Source organism: Chelonoidis abingdonii, chromosome 6 (genome assembly GCF_003597395.2).
Source record: "Chelonoidis abingdonii isolate Lonesome George chromosome 6, CheloAbing_2.0, whole genome shotgun sequence".
NCBI classification, from domain to species: domain Eukaryota; kingdom Metazoa; phylum Chordata; order Testudines; family Testudinidae; genus Chelonoidis; species Chelonoidis abingdonii.
The window spans coordinates 62,308,719-62,324,734 of NC_133774.1; the positions used below are offsets into that span (position 1 = coordinate 62,308,719).

The following is a 16,016-nucleotide window of genomic DNA, read 5'->3' on the forward strand; positions in this document are numbered from 1 at the left end:
GATGGTTTCTGAAGCCTGAAATTTCCATAGCAGAGGAATCTATGATTTGCTGTGAATCCTTTCAGCCCTCAATAGATGGGAAAAGATTGAAATGCTCTGGAGATGAGTCTTCTTTATTTTTTTAATGAAAGGCTGTATAATATATTTTCTGTATGGCTGCAGCAGCTGTCAGGGAGAGCATCTCAGTTCAGCTCTATTATGGGAGAAGCAATACCCAACCCTATAGCATCGAGATACACTGAGGGGCCAGTACTGATTGACAGCTTGTCACTGTGACGTCTTATTCCATCTCTGTTATGGAGAAAATTAATGTCACACCACCAGCCTTAAGACTCGCTGTCATCTTAGAACTGCTCACCTTTTATCAATGCTCTAAATAACATTTCAAGCCCATCGTCTCGCGGTGGACAATCCGGTCAAGGGACATTAAATCGGATGACTGTGAAATGTCATAATAAAAATGGAATGCTAACAACTTCTTCTCTAAACTAGCTCCTCTGGTTTTTAAACTGTGACAAGGGGGACCAGGGGTTCAGCACACCCATTCTGAAAAGGTCATACAATCTCTCTTGGTCTGTACCCATTACTGCACTCTTCCCCCGAACCCAAAAGGAATTAATCTTCTCAGACAATTGTGGTAAAATAACGGTTCAAACAGTAATGTCTGTTTAATTTGTAGGGCTCTGATGTTCAGCTACAAATGGTTAAATGACAGTAATAGAGTCATTTTCCAAGGCTACTTGATCTGATGCCAGGGTCAGTTCATGGACTGCTTTTGGCCACAAGAATGGATGCAAAATACATTTCAAATGGCAACTAGATTCTTTTAGAAAGCAAAAAATAAAAAAACCTAAAATAAAGACACCAAATGATATAGTGTATCTCACTAATTGTATAGTACTGTTTTATTACATCTCTGTCCTTTAAGGCAGACACAAACACTGAAGATATGCTGACAGCTAAGGAAAGAAAATTTGAATTCTGTAAATACTGTATTGTAAGTCTTTGTCTTCTATTTCTGCTGCTATTTATGGGTCACTATAGTAAACAAAGTATTGCAATTTCTCAGCAGGCATTCCAATGTTAAAATATGGAATACATGTAATTGTGAACCTTATTTTTCTACCACATATCAAATAAAATACATCCTTCAATCAATGCTTATTTGTTTGCTTAAGCTTCATATGCACGGAAAACATATTTAAATTCTGAAAAATGATATTTTGTATGTAAAAACATGTCAGAATAAGAAATCATTTAAGCATTCTTTTACCACATAAATAATGCTATGTGTTTAATTTATGAAGCAAAAAGGAAATTTAAGAAAGATATGTAAAAATATGAAGCAATAATATTTTTCTATGCTGCTGCTAAACTATGAAAACTATTAGTATCACTTAACTTGTATCATACTACTACAAAAATCCACAAAAATATGGTATTTTTACACGTGATATCAAAATGTATGTAACTATAAAATTAATCTATCAGAATGCATTATATTTATAAAGATCTATTCTGACAACAGACTCTGTATTGGTGAATACCAAAATCTGAAATAATTCTCATAATCGTAATTATTTTTCAGAGACGGTGCACAACACTTTAGCTCTTAGCTAGGTTAGAAAATATAATGTTTAGCCTTGCTAAGTCACCTCTATTAAACTGTGTTTATCATAACACTATTGGCGTATGAGTTGTACAAGCATTAGCAGACAGCTGATTCAGTGGAGATAGCCAGAATAAATTTGCTGAAGCGCACATCCTGCTAATCTGTTTGAAGAATATTGTACAGCATTAGTACTAGCACTTCATGTTCTCTGCACAGACTGATAAGGTACATCTTTATTAAATTCAGTTATTGAAAGGATGTCAGTCAGGGAATAGGAATATTTTAAAATCTAAAAAAAAAAAAAAAAAAATTAAGCGGCTCTTTGTTAATCAGAGCTTGGTTTAATGGCTGAGTGTCTAGAGAAGCCTTCTAAACACCTGGCAGCATTGTACAATAAAAGCTTTGTAATTTTAAGTGGAAATAGTTGTTTTTTTTTTAATTCTTCCTATGTAGAAAGACAGTTACTTTTAGGGATTTAGGCATTAGTAAGTGCTGGAGTAAGAGCTCCCCTCTCTGTTGCTTTGATAAAACTACACAGATTCTGCACCATGTGAGGATGCTGGGAAATAAAATAATTTGTTTCAGAATATTCTGAAATGGAAAGATGGTTTAATATAATTATTTTAATGACACAAACCACTGCTCCAAATTCTAACACTTAATCAAAAAATAAGAAGTCATCTTGCTTTCTAGTATGCTGTATAACAACTGCAAAACCTTTGAAAAGGATATGGGTGCTGAAATGAATAGTTGCTGTTGTAGAGATTCTCTGAAAAACTGTAAGACTGCTAAATAACATCTTAAATTATACTGCACTTGGAAAAATTACATAAAGTAGTTAAATTAACTATTTAAATGACAAGTAGTCAAATATAGTAGCTGAATATTCATGTACACAACGTTTATAGAAAGGTAAATTTTAGGGCTCTGATGATGTTATCTAGATATTTAAGTCAATTACTACCAGTACTAATTACTAGCTTAAATCAGCACCATTGATTACACAGTAGATATGTTCAGAATTTTTTTCTCATAGTGGTTAATTATTTGCAACATTACTTTAAAAAGGATAAGAGATAGGTGCTACATACATATCTCTTTAGTATTTCCTCTCGCTCTTTCTGGTCCTCCAAGGAGTTGACAGAGAGGTCAGAGATACTGACGGCAGCTGATGCTGTCAGGGTGACCAGCAGTACCAACCATCCTTCTCCTTCCTCCAGCTGCAGCTCCAGCTTGTGAGTTTGTTCTCTACTCAGGACCGACAGGTCAACCTGACACCTAAAAACAAACGTTTTGAATCAGTGAGTAGCTTTCTTCACAAGATCAAACAAGAGCCATATGGGCAGACTTGCACTCCACTGTGCAAAAAAGAAATAAGTGGAAATTCCTTCCCAGTCTAGGGAAGGATTTATCTTCAGTTTCAGCCATATCTCTTGCCTATTTTTAGCTTCAACTCATTATATTGCAGAAGCACTGTACATTTATTTTAAATATATACACTAGAGAGGGGTCAGAAAGAAAATCTACCACCAAATTAGGGTGCTAGAAATCCAGATTCAGATCCAAATTGTGAAGCTTTTGTCAGTCTCGTATATACAAATAAAATAAAAGAATTAAGTGTGCCTTTTAAAATCTTTGAACACTAAAACTAATACCAGTCATGCTTTTTTTTAAAAAAAATTCTTCATCAAGGGATTGACTATGATAACATGGCTGGACACAGGAGTAAGCGGAAGGAGGCATCCTTCCAATGGCTGCATTAAACCTCTTATGGTGGTTCTGGGTACAAGAGACAGAGCAGCAGCTGCACACACTATACTTCCCACTGTGAGCAAGTGGACAAGAGTAGCCTCTACGTGAGCCAGCCAATAATGTCTGGGCACAACTGAAATATGGTTCATCCTTAAAAGCCAGAGAGAAGCAAGGAAAGAGTTGTGCACCACTACTCACACAGGGCCGCACCTAAATGCGTAATCAAGCCTTAAAAGAGAATAATACAGTCAATAAATATTCTACATATATATTCTAGGCCTCTTGTAATTAAAGCTGTCTGGTATTTTTAATATATTAGTGTATATATTCATATATTTAATCTTTCCTAGAATGTAGCTATGAATTTCATATTATGTTCATTCTGAAAACTTACAGAACTGACATATTACAATGAACAGGAATCATTAAAAGTATTACTTCAACTATTTATATCCATAACTTTTTTTCTTAAAGTTATGGCAATAAATTAACAATCTATGAAAATAAAATCCAGATAAAATGGATACATTCTACTTATAGTTTTGCCATTTTATAATGTAGTTTTAACAGCAATTATTTAATCTGACAGGTCCATGTTCTATCTGGCACTCTGACTAAGCTAAACATCTCACAAATTCTTTCCATAAAAAGGTGAATTGATTTTGAAGAGAAAGATAATGTGGTAACCACAGGGCCAATAAACTGAGAGAAAGGTGGCAGACATGAATAAATAGGCATTTAAAGACAGGAAATAGCCAATTATGAGAATAAATGTGGCCTCATAAAATGAGCACTCTGCTATCATAGACAGATTAAATTTGTTACAAGGATATTCCCACACCCTCCCTCCCATTTACTGTATATTGTTTAGCTGTTAAAATTAAACCTCCCCAAAGTTGATATACTTATTAGATTAAATGTATTATTTTACAATGAAAAATTATAAAACCGAGTAAAAGAGCTTTCGGAGCTTGGCATTTATCTTTCATTTTGGATTTTTGTATGAAGACTAGCATGCAGTGGAAGGAAGTGAGAGAAATAGGAATATGGAAAAGATTAAAACTACCCTGGTCAGTATAAATGCTACACATCTTCCTGTGCTATAAAGTTACAATTTTGGCTGCAATAAAGAACAAATCCTTCTTTACTATAATGAATATTGGTAATTAAGTATGCAGAGATCTAATATAATGTCAAATGATCATTACTTTACAATTAAAGGTAACAGGTTTATTATGTATCAGAGGGGTAGCCGTGTTAGTCTGGATCTGTAAAAGCAGCAAAGAATCCTGTGGCACCCTATAGACTAACAGACGTTTTGGAGCATGAGCTTTCGTGGGTGAATACATGCATCTGACAAAGTGGGTATTCACCCATGAAAGCTCATGCTCCAAAACATCTGTTAGTCTACAAGGTGCCACAGGATTCTTTGCTGCTTTTACAGGTTTATTATGATATGGATTGCTTCTGGTATTAAAATCTGATTTTATATATTCCCATGTAGTTATTTTGAACCCCAACACCCCTCCTCCAAAATAAGCAGCATATACCCTAAAGTATCCTTAAAACTATCTCCAGTGATCAACACAGCGGTGTTGTCATGGACAGTATTACTATAAACATGGTCTTTAATTTGAATAGTTTAAATTCTGCCAACAGGGTCAGTAAGAGAGAGTCACTAGGACTTAATGATATCAGTAATCCAACTGTAATCCAAAATAGACTAGTCATTTTAGAGTCTTAGCCAGAGAAAAAAAGGAGAAATTGATGAGTTTTGGTATACACATCCATTCATCCACTAGTCTGTCTGTGTTATAAATGCAAATAAAGAACCTTTGTGGAATGTTAAAGTTGAAATATCAATACCAAAAGTTATCTTCTTCTCCTCCAACATTAACATGCCATTTGACATATCAATTGCTATTTTTGTTATATGTTAAAAGGGACACCATCAACCTGAACATCAAAACTCTATTCAAAATGGCTGTATTCACAATTCTACAGTTACACACAACATCTAATATTACTGTAACTAAGAGAAGTCAACTGGAAAACATTTCTCTACTTCAGCTGGTTTATTCTACACATTCAACAGCAGTGCATAAACAGTCAATTTTTTTTGATAGCCAGTTGCACTTGATGTGTCATAGATTATCACCACCACTCTGGGCAAAATGTATATGTACATTCCTTGCCAGGACCTGTAAGGGGGTGCTTTCCAGTAACATAGCACCAGAGCTACTGCTCTTTCTGAGTTCTGGGGCGCAGAGTATGTCTCTCTTTTTGAAGCTCCTAGGACCCCTTGCACAGAGCAACAGTAGAAAGGGGTGCACATCAGATGAATCCTCTTTCCTCTCAGGAATCACACAGAGGGCTAGGGATTGTTTGTTACCTGGAGGATGGAGCAGAGAGATGATCCATGGGAGCTTTTTCTTTTTCTTTCTTTCTTTCTACAGATAGTCAGAAATAGAGGACTTTTTCTGAGGAAAATTTCAGTTTTGGGGGTAAAATATGAAAACTGAAATATAGTGGCCAAAAATGAAATATTTTGTTTTGAAAATGCCATCATGGTGCCTTATGGGAGTTGTAGTTTGGGTGCCTCATTCTCCCATTCTTTTTTATTGGTTACGTTCACTAAGGAAAAAACATTTCTCATCATGCACTATGGTCTCTCCTGTTTCTGAGGCAAGGCAGTACATTATGGGTAATGTAGACTATCCGGAAAGCCCAGCCCACAGAGGAGACTAGGGACATGAGGAAACCAAACTACAACTCCGATGAGGCACTGTAGGGGCATATTTCATTGAAATATTTTAGGTTTTGTCCAAAATATTTCAGTTTACAGGCATTAGTTTTTTCAATAAAAAGTAATTTGTCACAGAAATTAGACACTTTATGGAAAACTGTTTAGTCATAAATCACATTTTACATTAAAAACATTTTGAATGAAAATTTTCAACCACGCTACTTCTGTCCCTCACCAGATCCTTACATAAGAGCAGGGATGAACAAAAGCCTGAGAGAGGGTAAGAGGAGGTGGGGTTCTTCGTTCCTTAGAATGCCACTGCTGGTTCCAGTGAGGAGTTTAGAAGCTGGAAGGTCTTACTTAAGTGCTAATGCTATTGCTGAAATATGCTTTATAAACATCAGTAGGGAAGCTATAAAAACCCTTATAAATTTTTAAAGAATTTAATAAAAACAAATTAATGACATGCTGTTTAATCTATCTTAAAGAGTTCAAGTTGACAGCACCCTTTAATAAATATTACCTTAAAATTCTTATTTAAAAGGAAAACAGACATAGAAAATACTATCCATATAGAATCATAGAAATGTAGGGCTAAAAGGGATTTTGAGAAGCCACTGAGTCCAGCTCCGTGTGCTTAGTCAGGATCAAGTAAACATAGACCATCCCTGACAGATGTTTGTCCAACCTTTTCTTAAACCTCCAGTTTAATCTAGGGATTCCACAACTTCCCCTGGAAGCCTCATATCTCCCTTATCTCTAAATCTCCCTTCTTGCAGATTAAGCTTTTCACTTCTTATTCAGCCTTCAGTGGACAATGAGAACAATTGATCACAGTCCTCTAAACATATTTGAAGACCTATCAGGTCTCACCTCAAGACTTCTTTCCTCGAGACTAAACATGTAACAACCTTGGGGTTCATTAAATAACAAACCAGTGAATGAGAAAGGAATATAACTTTAATAAAACAAACTGAGAGTTTCTGTAGTGAGTTGCTGTACACCGCCACGTGGTGTTCTCAACCCATCTCCAGGGCACATCTCCAAATTCCCACACTCACAATACCGTGCCTTATGAGAGAGCATATGCAAATCACAATCTTTCATAAACGTATCTCTACATCTTCCCTCTTAAAAAAATGAATTAACTCATATATATATATATATATATTTTTACACACACACACACACACACACTACATTCTCAACCCATCTAGTACATTTCCATAAACCCAGTGGGTCAACTACCTAGAGAGGAGAGGTTACCAGAACACCACTCTCAAGTTAGTCTTTACCACTCACTTTCCTCAAATATCCCTTTCTCCAGGCAGGTTAGCAAGTCTCTGAGTCTTTCAGGATGTTCAATGTCCAGCTCTGATCTTCTCAGTATCAGTCTTTCATTAGAGTCTGAGTTGTTCTCTTATTCCTTGACAGTTTCTCCTGTGTGTGTTGATGATAAAGGATCAGTCAGATGGGAAATGCCAGAGTCCATCTCAGTTGTCAATGTGTTGGAACTTTCTGGAATTACTCATACATCCCTTCGATTACGTTGAAATGTCTCCTCTGGTCTGTCTGGACTACACAAGACCTTGGATGCAGCTGTTTTTTAATAGTACCTATTAGGTCCCAAATATTAGAGGTGTGTTAAGAGATGTGAGATCACGGGCCCTTTGTCAAAATAATATTTCTGATTTCTTTAATCTTCCATATGGGCGCATTGTTATGAGATTTCAGCAGGTTATCAGTAATTGGTAAATTAGATCTGATCCTTCTTCCTATTAACAGCTAAGCTGGAGAAAAGCCATAGTCCAGCGGTGTACTTTAGTAAAATTAATGAAGATTTGTATAAATCACCCCCACTGTCAAAAGTCTTTTTCATAAGGTTCTTCACTGTCCATATAGACCTTTCCACAAGTCCATTTGATTGGGGGTAATTTGGACTTAACGTTTTGTGATGAAAGTCCCAGTCTATGGCAAATTGGAAAATTGGCACTGGAAAATTGCAGCCTATTATCGCTGAAGGCTTCATCTGGAATTCCATGTCTGACGAAGAGTCCCTTCCTGCCAGCTATCACTGATTTACTATTAGTACTGGGCAGTGTGCTAATTTCTGGATACAGAGAATAATAATCTGCGTCTATTAAATAAACCTTTGATTGCCAGGTAAATAAGTCAGCGCCTACCTTCCCATAAGGCCTTAATGGAAGTGGATGAGGTCTCAGCGGCTCTGCTTGGTGGCGTGGCTTGTATTTCAAGCAGAAAAGCAGTTTCCTACCACATTAATGATGTGACTGATCCATGGTCAACATAGCACCTCTCGTGCTCATTGTTTGCACTTCTCAATTCCTAAATGACCCTTGTGGATCTTCTGCTGCATTCCTTTTCAGAGGCTCATTGGAATTACCACCTTACTGCCCTTGAAAATCACATCTATCACAGTAAATTCATGTCTACAGTCCAATACTCTCTTATACTTGGATAGCAACTGTTTATTTCTTCAGGCCAGTCTTTAATTATCACTTCTTTAAGGATTCCTAATGATTCATTTTTCTTCATTTCCTCTCTTATTTGTTGCAATTTCCTGTTAGCTATAGGAATTGACTTTACAATCAGACCTACATAGGCTTGCATCTCTATCTCTGAAGTCTTCCCTAGTTCTGTGGGAGCCACTTCTCTGGAAAGTGCATCTGCTGTAACATGAAATTTACCAGGCATGTAGCTCACAACCAAATCATACTTTTTCAGCTTTATCATTTGTTAGATAACACTATTAGGGGCTTGTGGGACATTTGAACTTCCACTGTCTATCCATAAATATACTGATTCAGTCTCTCACAGGCAAACAATATTCCTAAAAACTCCTTTTAAATCTGCCGACATCTGGTTTCTGCCTCAGTCAGTGATTTGGATGTTTCATACATATGCCACTGGGTACCAACCACCCTCATGCTTCTCTAAAATCACTGCACCTAATCCAGACTGTGAAGCATCTGCTGAGATTTTAATAGGCCTTCCTGGGGCATAAAACTTCAACACTGGTTCTTGAATCAGTTGTTGTTTTAAACTTTCCCACGATCCATTCCAATATCATCCATTTTTATTCTCCAGGAGTTTTCTCAAAGTTGCTGCTTTAGTAGACAGATTAACCATTCCCAGGAACCATTGGACTGCTTTCTTTGACTGGGGATGTGGCATCATTTCAATGGCTGAAATCTTCTTTTTATCAGGTTTTACACCTTTATTGGAAATAATGTCCCCAACAAAAGTCAGTTCTGTAACCTCTAAAACATGTCTCCCTGTTTAGTTTGAGCCATAATCTGTTCTCTGGTTGGTAGTTTGAAACATTCTCTTTTTACAGCCCTGTTGAAGTCTCTGGGATCAGGGGTGGCTCCAGGTACCAGCGCAGCAAGCACGTGCCTGGGGCGACAAGCCGGGGGGGCGGGTGGGGACAGTGGGTTGGTCGTCATGAGGGCGGCAGTCAGGGAGCCTTTGGCGGCGTTTGTGCGGGAGGTCTGCCAGTCCCATAGTCAAGTTGAGAACTGCCAAATCTGTGTGACTGACGGACCTCCCACAGAAACACCGCCAAAGGCTCGCAGACTGCCGTGCCTGGAGCGGCAAAAAACATAGCGCCACCCCTGTCTGGGATCTAAGCATATGCGTAGCTGGCCATTACTTTTCTCCACAATGACTAGGGAGTTCACCCATTCTGTTGGTTCCTCAATTTTTTGTGTTATTTGCATTGATTCCATCCTTGCAAGCTCAGCCTTGAGTTTATCACAGAGTGAAAATGGCACCTTTTTACATGGATGGATAACTAGAGGGACTTACTTGTTTAAGTGGATTCAAGCAACATAACCCCTGAAACAAGTCATGATATTCCTGAAAGAGTGCTTCATAGTCAGGTTCAATATGATCTTGTAGTGGGAGCATCAATTTTACCAGATTGAGTTTCTCACCTCTGCCTCATGGCTGCTAAATACAATTCAAATCTGTCATTTTTTTCCAGTTCTCTGCAACATTGCTTGACAATTGCAGATGGGATAGAGGTTGAAACTCATCCATTCTTGGCTTTTTTCCCTTCTTAAGATAGTCACGCTACTACTGTGCTTACCAAATACATGCAAAAGTCTCTGTGTCTGGTGCCCCACCTGCTTCTCTGGTGCCTCTCTTTGTCTCTACTTTCAGTTGCAAACTCAGAAGTTAACTCCAAAATGACTGCAGTTTCCTTCTCATTCAGTACTTCTGACATCATGTAAATTAAATAACAAACCAGTGAATGAGAAAGAAATAAAACCTTTTAATAAAACAAACTGGAGAGCTTCTGTAGTTAGCTGCTGCACACAGCCAAGTGGTGTTCCCAACTCCTGCTTCCAGAGCACATCTCCAAATTCCCACACTCAGAACACTGTTCCGTATGAGGGAGTGTCTCCAAATCACAAATCTTTCATAAACATCTATCTACAATGTCCAAACTTTTTTTTTAAAAAAAAATCTCCATCATAGGCCGGGTTTTCTAAACCTTTTATCATTCTGTTGCTCTCTTCTGGATTCTCTCTAATTTGTCCATAGCATTTCTAAAGTGTGGTGCCCAGAATTGGGCACACTACTCTAGCTGAGGCTTCACCAGTTCTGAATAAAGTAGGAACATGATGTCATGTGATTTACATACGACATTCCTGTTAATACAGCCAAGAATGATATTAGCTTTTTTTACAACTGACTGCATCACATTGTAGACTCATGTTCAGTTTGTGATCTAGATTCTTTTCACCAGTACTACCACCTCACCAGTTTTTCCCCATATTGTAGTTGTGCATTTGGTTTTTCCTTCCTAAATGAAATACTTTGCACTTATTTTTATTGCATTTCATCTTGCTGAATTGAGACCAATTCTTGAATTTGTCCAGGTCATTTGAATTGTAATCAGCTCCTCTAAAGTGCTTGCAACCCCTTCCAGCTTGGTGTCAACTGCAAATTTTATAACCATACTCTCCACTCCATTATCCAAGTCATTAATGAAAATACTGAATAGCATCAAACCCAGGACAGACCCCTGTAGGACCCCACTAGATATGCCCTCTCCATCTGACAGTGAAAAGACGGTTACTCACCTTTGTAACTGTTGTTCTTCGAGATGTGTTGCTCATATCCATTCCAGTTAGGTGTGCGCACGCCGCGTACACGTTCGTCGGAAGATTTTTACCCTAGCAACACTCGGTGGGTCGGCAGGGCGCCCCCTAGAGTGGCGCCGCTATGGTGCCACATATATACCCCTGCCGACCCAGCCGCCCTTCAGTTCCTTCTTGCCGACTACTCCGACAGTGGGGAAGGAGGGCAGTGGCAGCGTTTTACGGGCTGGTTGCTGGGAAAAGCGCGGCCACCTTAGCCAATGTTTTCCTCCCGATCCGTCTTGGACTACTATGGTCGCTCAAACAACAAGCCTGGCTTGACTCCTCCGTCCGGGTTCACTTGGCGCCATCCCATTTTCGAACCACGGGGCCGGGTGGCCATTCCTGCCTTTTCGCCACCCACTGGTTCACCTAGATTCCTCAAAGGGCTGGAGCGCGCTTTACTCCTCGATTAGTCTCGCTATCGCACCCCCGTTCCTGGTAGAGTCTAATACGTCTGTTGTCCTTGTCTTATGGTCCTCCGCCGTTGAACCGCTGGCTACATGCCTCCCTTCCTCCATTTTTGTCCTGGAATTTTGCGCTTCTCTGGTGTGCCATTCACATCGACGCAGCGCGTTGATCGGAGCTGCGCGCTACTCGTTCGGTGGACCCTCCAATACACGGTCTTCCATCGACGCAAGGTGCAACTGGCCGCACCCGGCATTCCTCCCACAAGAATTTGTCCTCAGGCCTTCCACGGTTAACAGGACATATTCTTTCCCGTATTCTTTCCTTAACCTCCAATTCATTCTCATAGGGAACAACAATTACATTGCCTAGACGTGGCAGGCAGCGCTCGCTTTAATATAGATAGAACTAAGCCGAATTCCCGGCAAGGTCCATCAAGCTCTTTGTCGCAATAGTGAGCGGTCAGGGGTGCAGTCTCCTCACAAGAGGATCTCCTCGTGTGGGTACGTCCTTGACATAAGAAATGGGTACGACCTCGCCCATCTCCCTTCGGGAGGGCTGGTAACTGCCACACTCTACCAGAGCCCAGTGTCCGGTGCAGTGCCTCGCACGGGTCCCAGGTCCAGGAAATCTGCCCAGAAGCGGCGACTGGTTCCGGACAGTTTTACTAGCCATTATGCCTGGTCCAGAGATCCAGGGGATGATGCGGCTTCGGTTCTGCTGATGTTGGCACTGTGACTTACTCGAGACCCACGCCTAGTAAAGCTTTGGAATCCCTACTGGGATGGATCATGAATAAGCATGAAGAGAACAACATGGTTACTTACCTTCTGTAACTCTTGTTCTTTCGGATGTGTTGATATATCCATTCCACACCCGCCCTCCTTCCCCCACTCGGAGTAGCCGGCACTGGAGGAAACTATGGGAGCTTGGGCGGGCCGGCAGGGGTTATAATCACCGCCATACGGTCGCCATCTCTAGGGGCGACCGCCGGCCGCTTTGTAAGTTGCTGGGTAAAGTTTCCGTACGAACTGTGCACGCCGGGCCGGATTGACAGCCTACTGATGGATATTTGAGCAACCATCTCAGAAGAACAAGGAGTTACAACGGTAGTAACCATGTTTCTCTCGGCGTGCCTTAACGCCGACGACCTACGCAGGCTTTCCGTCCCGAGCCACAACCGCCACACGTCTGTGCCTAGCTACAGATGAGCGTTGGCAGACAGCGGGCTGAGGGGTCGCCAGAACGACCGGCAGAGACCCCTAGAGGAGCCAAGATCGAGGCCCCCTACGCATCAACCACTCGGGGACAAGACGAACTTTTTTGAGGTGCGCACTGAGGGAGGCGTACTGGATTACAAGTGGGATCCACTCCTTACTTCCTCTTGGCGTGAGGTCCCAGATTAACTCAGTTCGCTGTTCCCTACGCGATCGGTGGATATGAGGTACACCATCCGAATTTGTTCCAACGCTGTCCGTCTTCAGGGACTTCCTCTCAGGGCGCAATTCCCGTCTTACAAGAGGTGCGACGTGATGGATGAAGGGAGGCAATACTCCCCTTAATTCCTAATGCCCCGACTTCGTATGGAATGTCTCGATCTATCCTAGACCTGACGAGGACTTAACCAGGTTATGATAAGGTTGAAGTGTCCAAGTACTCCTGGGAACATATCTGTCACTTAGATCTTGAGCGAGACTGGTATGCCGTCGACTATGAAGGACGCTCTTTCCTTGCACATCTCCCCTCTGCACAGGAGATACCTCCACTTTCTTAGCAACCTATTTGGTACTTCCAGTTTACAGTCTGCTGTTTGGCCGTTTCTACAGTCCCACAGGTATTAACCAAGTGTGTGGCCCGATAGTTGACCACCCACCTCCGCTGACGTCGGATATGCGTTTCCGTATTGGCACGATTGCTTATCGGTATGAGAGACTCCAAGACACAAGTCATCTCAGCGGTTGGGCATGTCAAAGGACCTATTCACAATTGTTAGCACTGATGATCACTATGGAAACATATTCCACTCTGGTTCCCACGGCAGAGGTTAGACTTTACCTAGGTGCTGATCCTGGCTCCGAGGCTAGAGCGGATCCTGCTACCACAGCAGGTTTCAGGCGATGGCACCGATCATCGAGGTCTGCAACTTTCCCCACAACCTCCGGCTCGCCACTTATATGTCGTCGGTCTCCAGGTCCCATGGCTTGCTGTAGTTATGTAAGCAACCACGCTAAGCTTGCGCTCTTATCAGCTCCAAGTTTGGGTCAAATCGGGAATTACATCTCCGGGACAGGCGGGCCCAATGCTCTCGATAGGTCACCATTCCTCGGAGCACCCTAGGTTCCCATAGAATGTGGCTAATCCCTCTCTGGTGTAGGGCTGGGGATGCCGCGTCTATCGCCCCAGCCTCACTGTCCCTGACGGACGGATGCGTCAGCTCTCGGCTACAGGATGCTCACCTCAGGTACCTTCGAGCTTAGACCTATTCTGGTCCTTCTCAGGAGCATAGGCGTTCCACAATCAATATTCCAAAAAATGAGAGCAGTTCTGCCTGGCGTGCAGGACGTTCCAGCAGCAGCTGCAGGGCCTGGCGTCTCAGTGTTTACAGCCAGCACAACGACCAGTATACATAAAACAACCTGGGAGGGACATGGTCCTCCTCCTTTCGCTCTGCGCTCCATCTCTGTAGGATTTTGCATAGCCCACTCTCTCATAAATCTGGTAGCATCCCTTTCTTCTTGGCGCTTCGAGCTCAGAGGTCTTTCCTGTCTCATGGTGCTCGCCGGCCTGATTTATGCCTTCTGTGGCCCAGAAGTTTGGGGATTTTTCACCACAATATTGGACCTGTTTGCGTTACCGCCCGGAGGTGCAAGAGTCGAGACACACGGAAATGTCCGGACGGTTCTCTTCCAAGGTCTCTCCTCAGGGAATCGGATATGGGGGCGCTGTCCTCATGCCGTGGAAGGCCAAACCTTTATGCCTTCCACCGTTCCCACGGCTATTGGGTCACTGCTCACACATTCGCGGGCAGGGCGTTGCGCATCATCATGATCACTCCAGCGTGGTCCAGCGGGCAGCGCTGATACGCCACGTTGCTCAGCCTGCTCAATCAGCCGACCCAATTACCTGCAACTCTACCCAGACCTCATACCCTCAGATGCAGCAAGACTTCAGCCGCCCCTGACTGCAGTCTCTTCACCTCATGGTTGTGCATGCTAACGTGACTATCAGAGATAGCAGGAAGTCTTCACCTGACTTTGTCACAAGACTGGCCGGGTGGAAAAGGTGTCTCTACAGGCATGCGACACACTTAAAATCTTCTCCTGCTGACGGTCTCACATCCCCTCTATTTTGGAACTTACCTGGACGTGCAACGCGGGCAGCTAGCGGTGGTCATGCGCGGGGTACACTTGCAGCCATCTCACGTTCCATCCAGCTAAGGTGTCGTTCTGTGTCTTCACGATCTATGGTTTCGAGGTTGCTCAAGGGGCTTGCAGCGCAACAGCCTATTAGTACGCCGCCCAGCCTCGACCTGGGACATCAACCTGGGTACTTAACCAGTATTTGTCTTCCATATGACCCAATTTTAGCGACCTCGCTCGCGGCCTATAACCTGTCTTGGGATGAAGCTTTCCTCATAACCATTACAATCAGCCAGATGAAGTCTCCAGCTCAGGCGCTCTTACGGTCGGTTCCGCCATACCATTATGTTCACAAAGAAGGTGCAGTTACGACCACACCCGGCTGTCTCCCTAAGTGGTTTCGGCCTTTCATTTTAACCACACTCAACGCAGATTGGGGACAACAATTGCACTCCCTGGATGACGGTAGAGCGCATCGCATTTATGTTTGAGCGACAAAAACCAATTTATGTAACATGCCCAATCTCGGTGCAGTAGCAGAGAAAGGAAAGGATAACTGTTTACCTCCTCAGAGATGATCTTGGGTGATGGCATCACCAACTTGTTGGGATTTGGATCTCACATTTCCCAAGCCACAATCACCTGCATTCTACCAGTGCTCAGGCTTAATGCCCGCCTTGCTGACTAAGTGTACCTAACACGAGATCCTGTCCGCGCAGGCCTCCCATGGGTCCTCGGTCTTTTATTACCCTTGCTTCGCATTAGGCTCTGGATTCACAGTCACAGAGTACTACGCCTTTGGCCGCACAGTTTTACGTTCTGCCTATTTCACTCCGACCCAGCCGCCTAGGTAAGCGCTTGGGAATCACCAACTGGAATGGATATGAGCAAGCACCTCGAAGAAGAAAAGACGGTTACTCACTTTGTAACTGTTGTTCCTTCGAGTGTGTTGCTCATATCCATTCCACACC

General features: G+C 42.2%; 1 protein-coding gene across 8 annotated transcripts in view; it reads right to left on the bottom strand.

Annotated features, from left to right (window-relative positions):
* MCTP1 (multiple C2 and transmembrane domain containing 1) overlaps positions 1 to 16,016 on the bottom strand; it is a 505,482-nt gene that overhangs the window by 228,413 nt on the left and 261,053 nt on the right. For all 8 annotated transcript variants that reach the window (XR_012656107.1, XR_012656106.1, XR_012656105.1 and 5 more), the window contains one exon: positions 2,704 to 2,890. Coding sequence is in view for 5 of the 8 variants with exons in the window: in XM_075067094.1 (XP_074923195.1) it covers positions 2,704 to 2,890 (187 nt within the window). In the remaining 3 variants the exon portion in view is untranslated. The remainder of the gene's footprint in view (positions 1 to 2,703; positions 2,891 to 16,016) is intronic.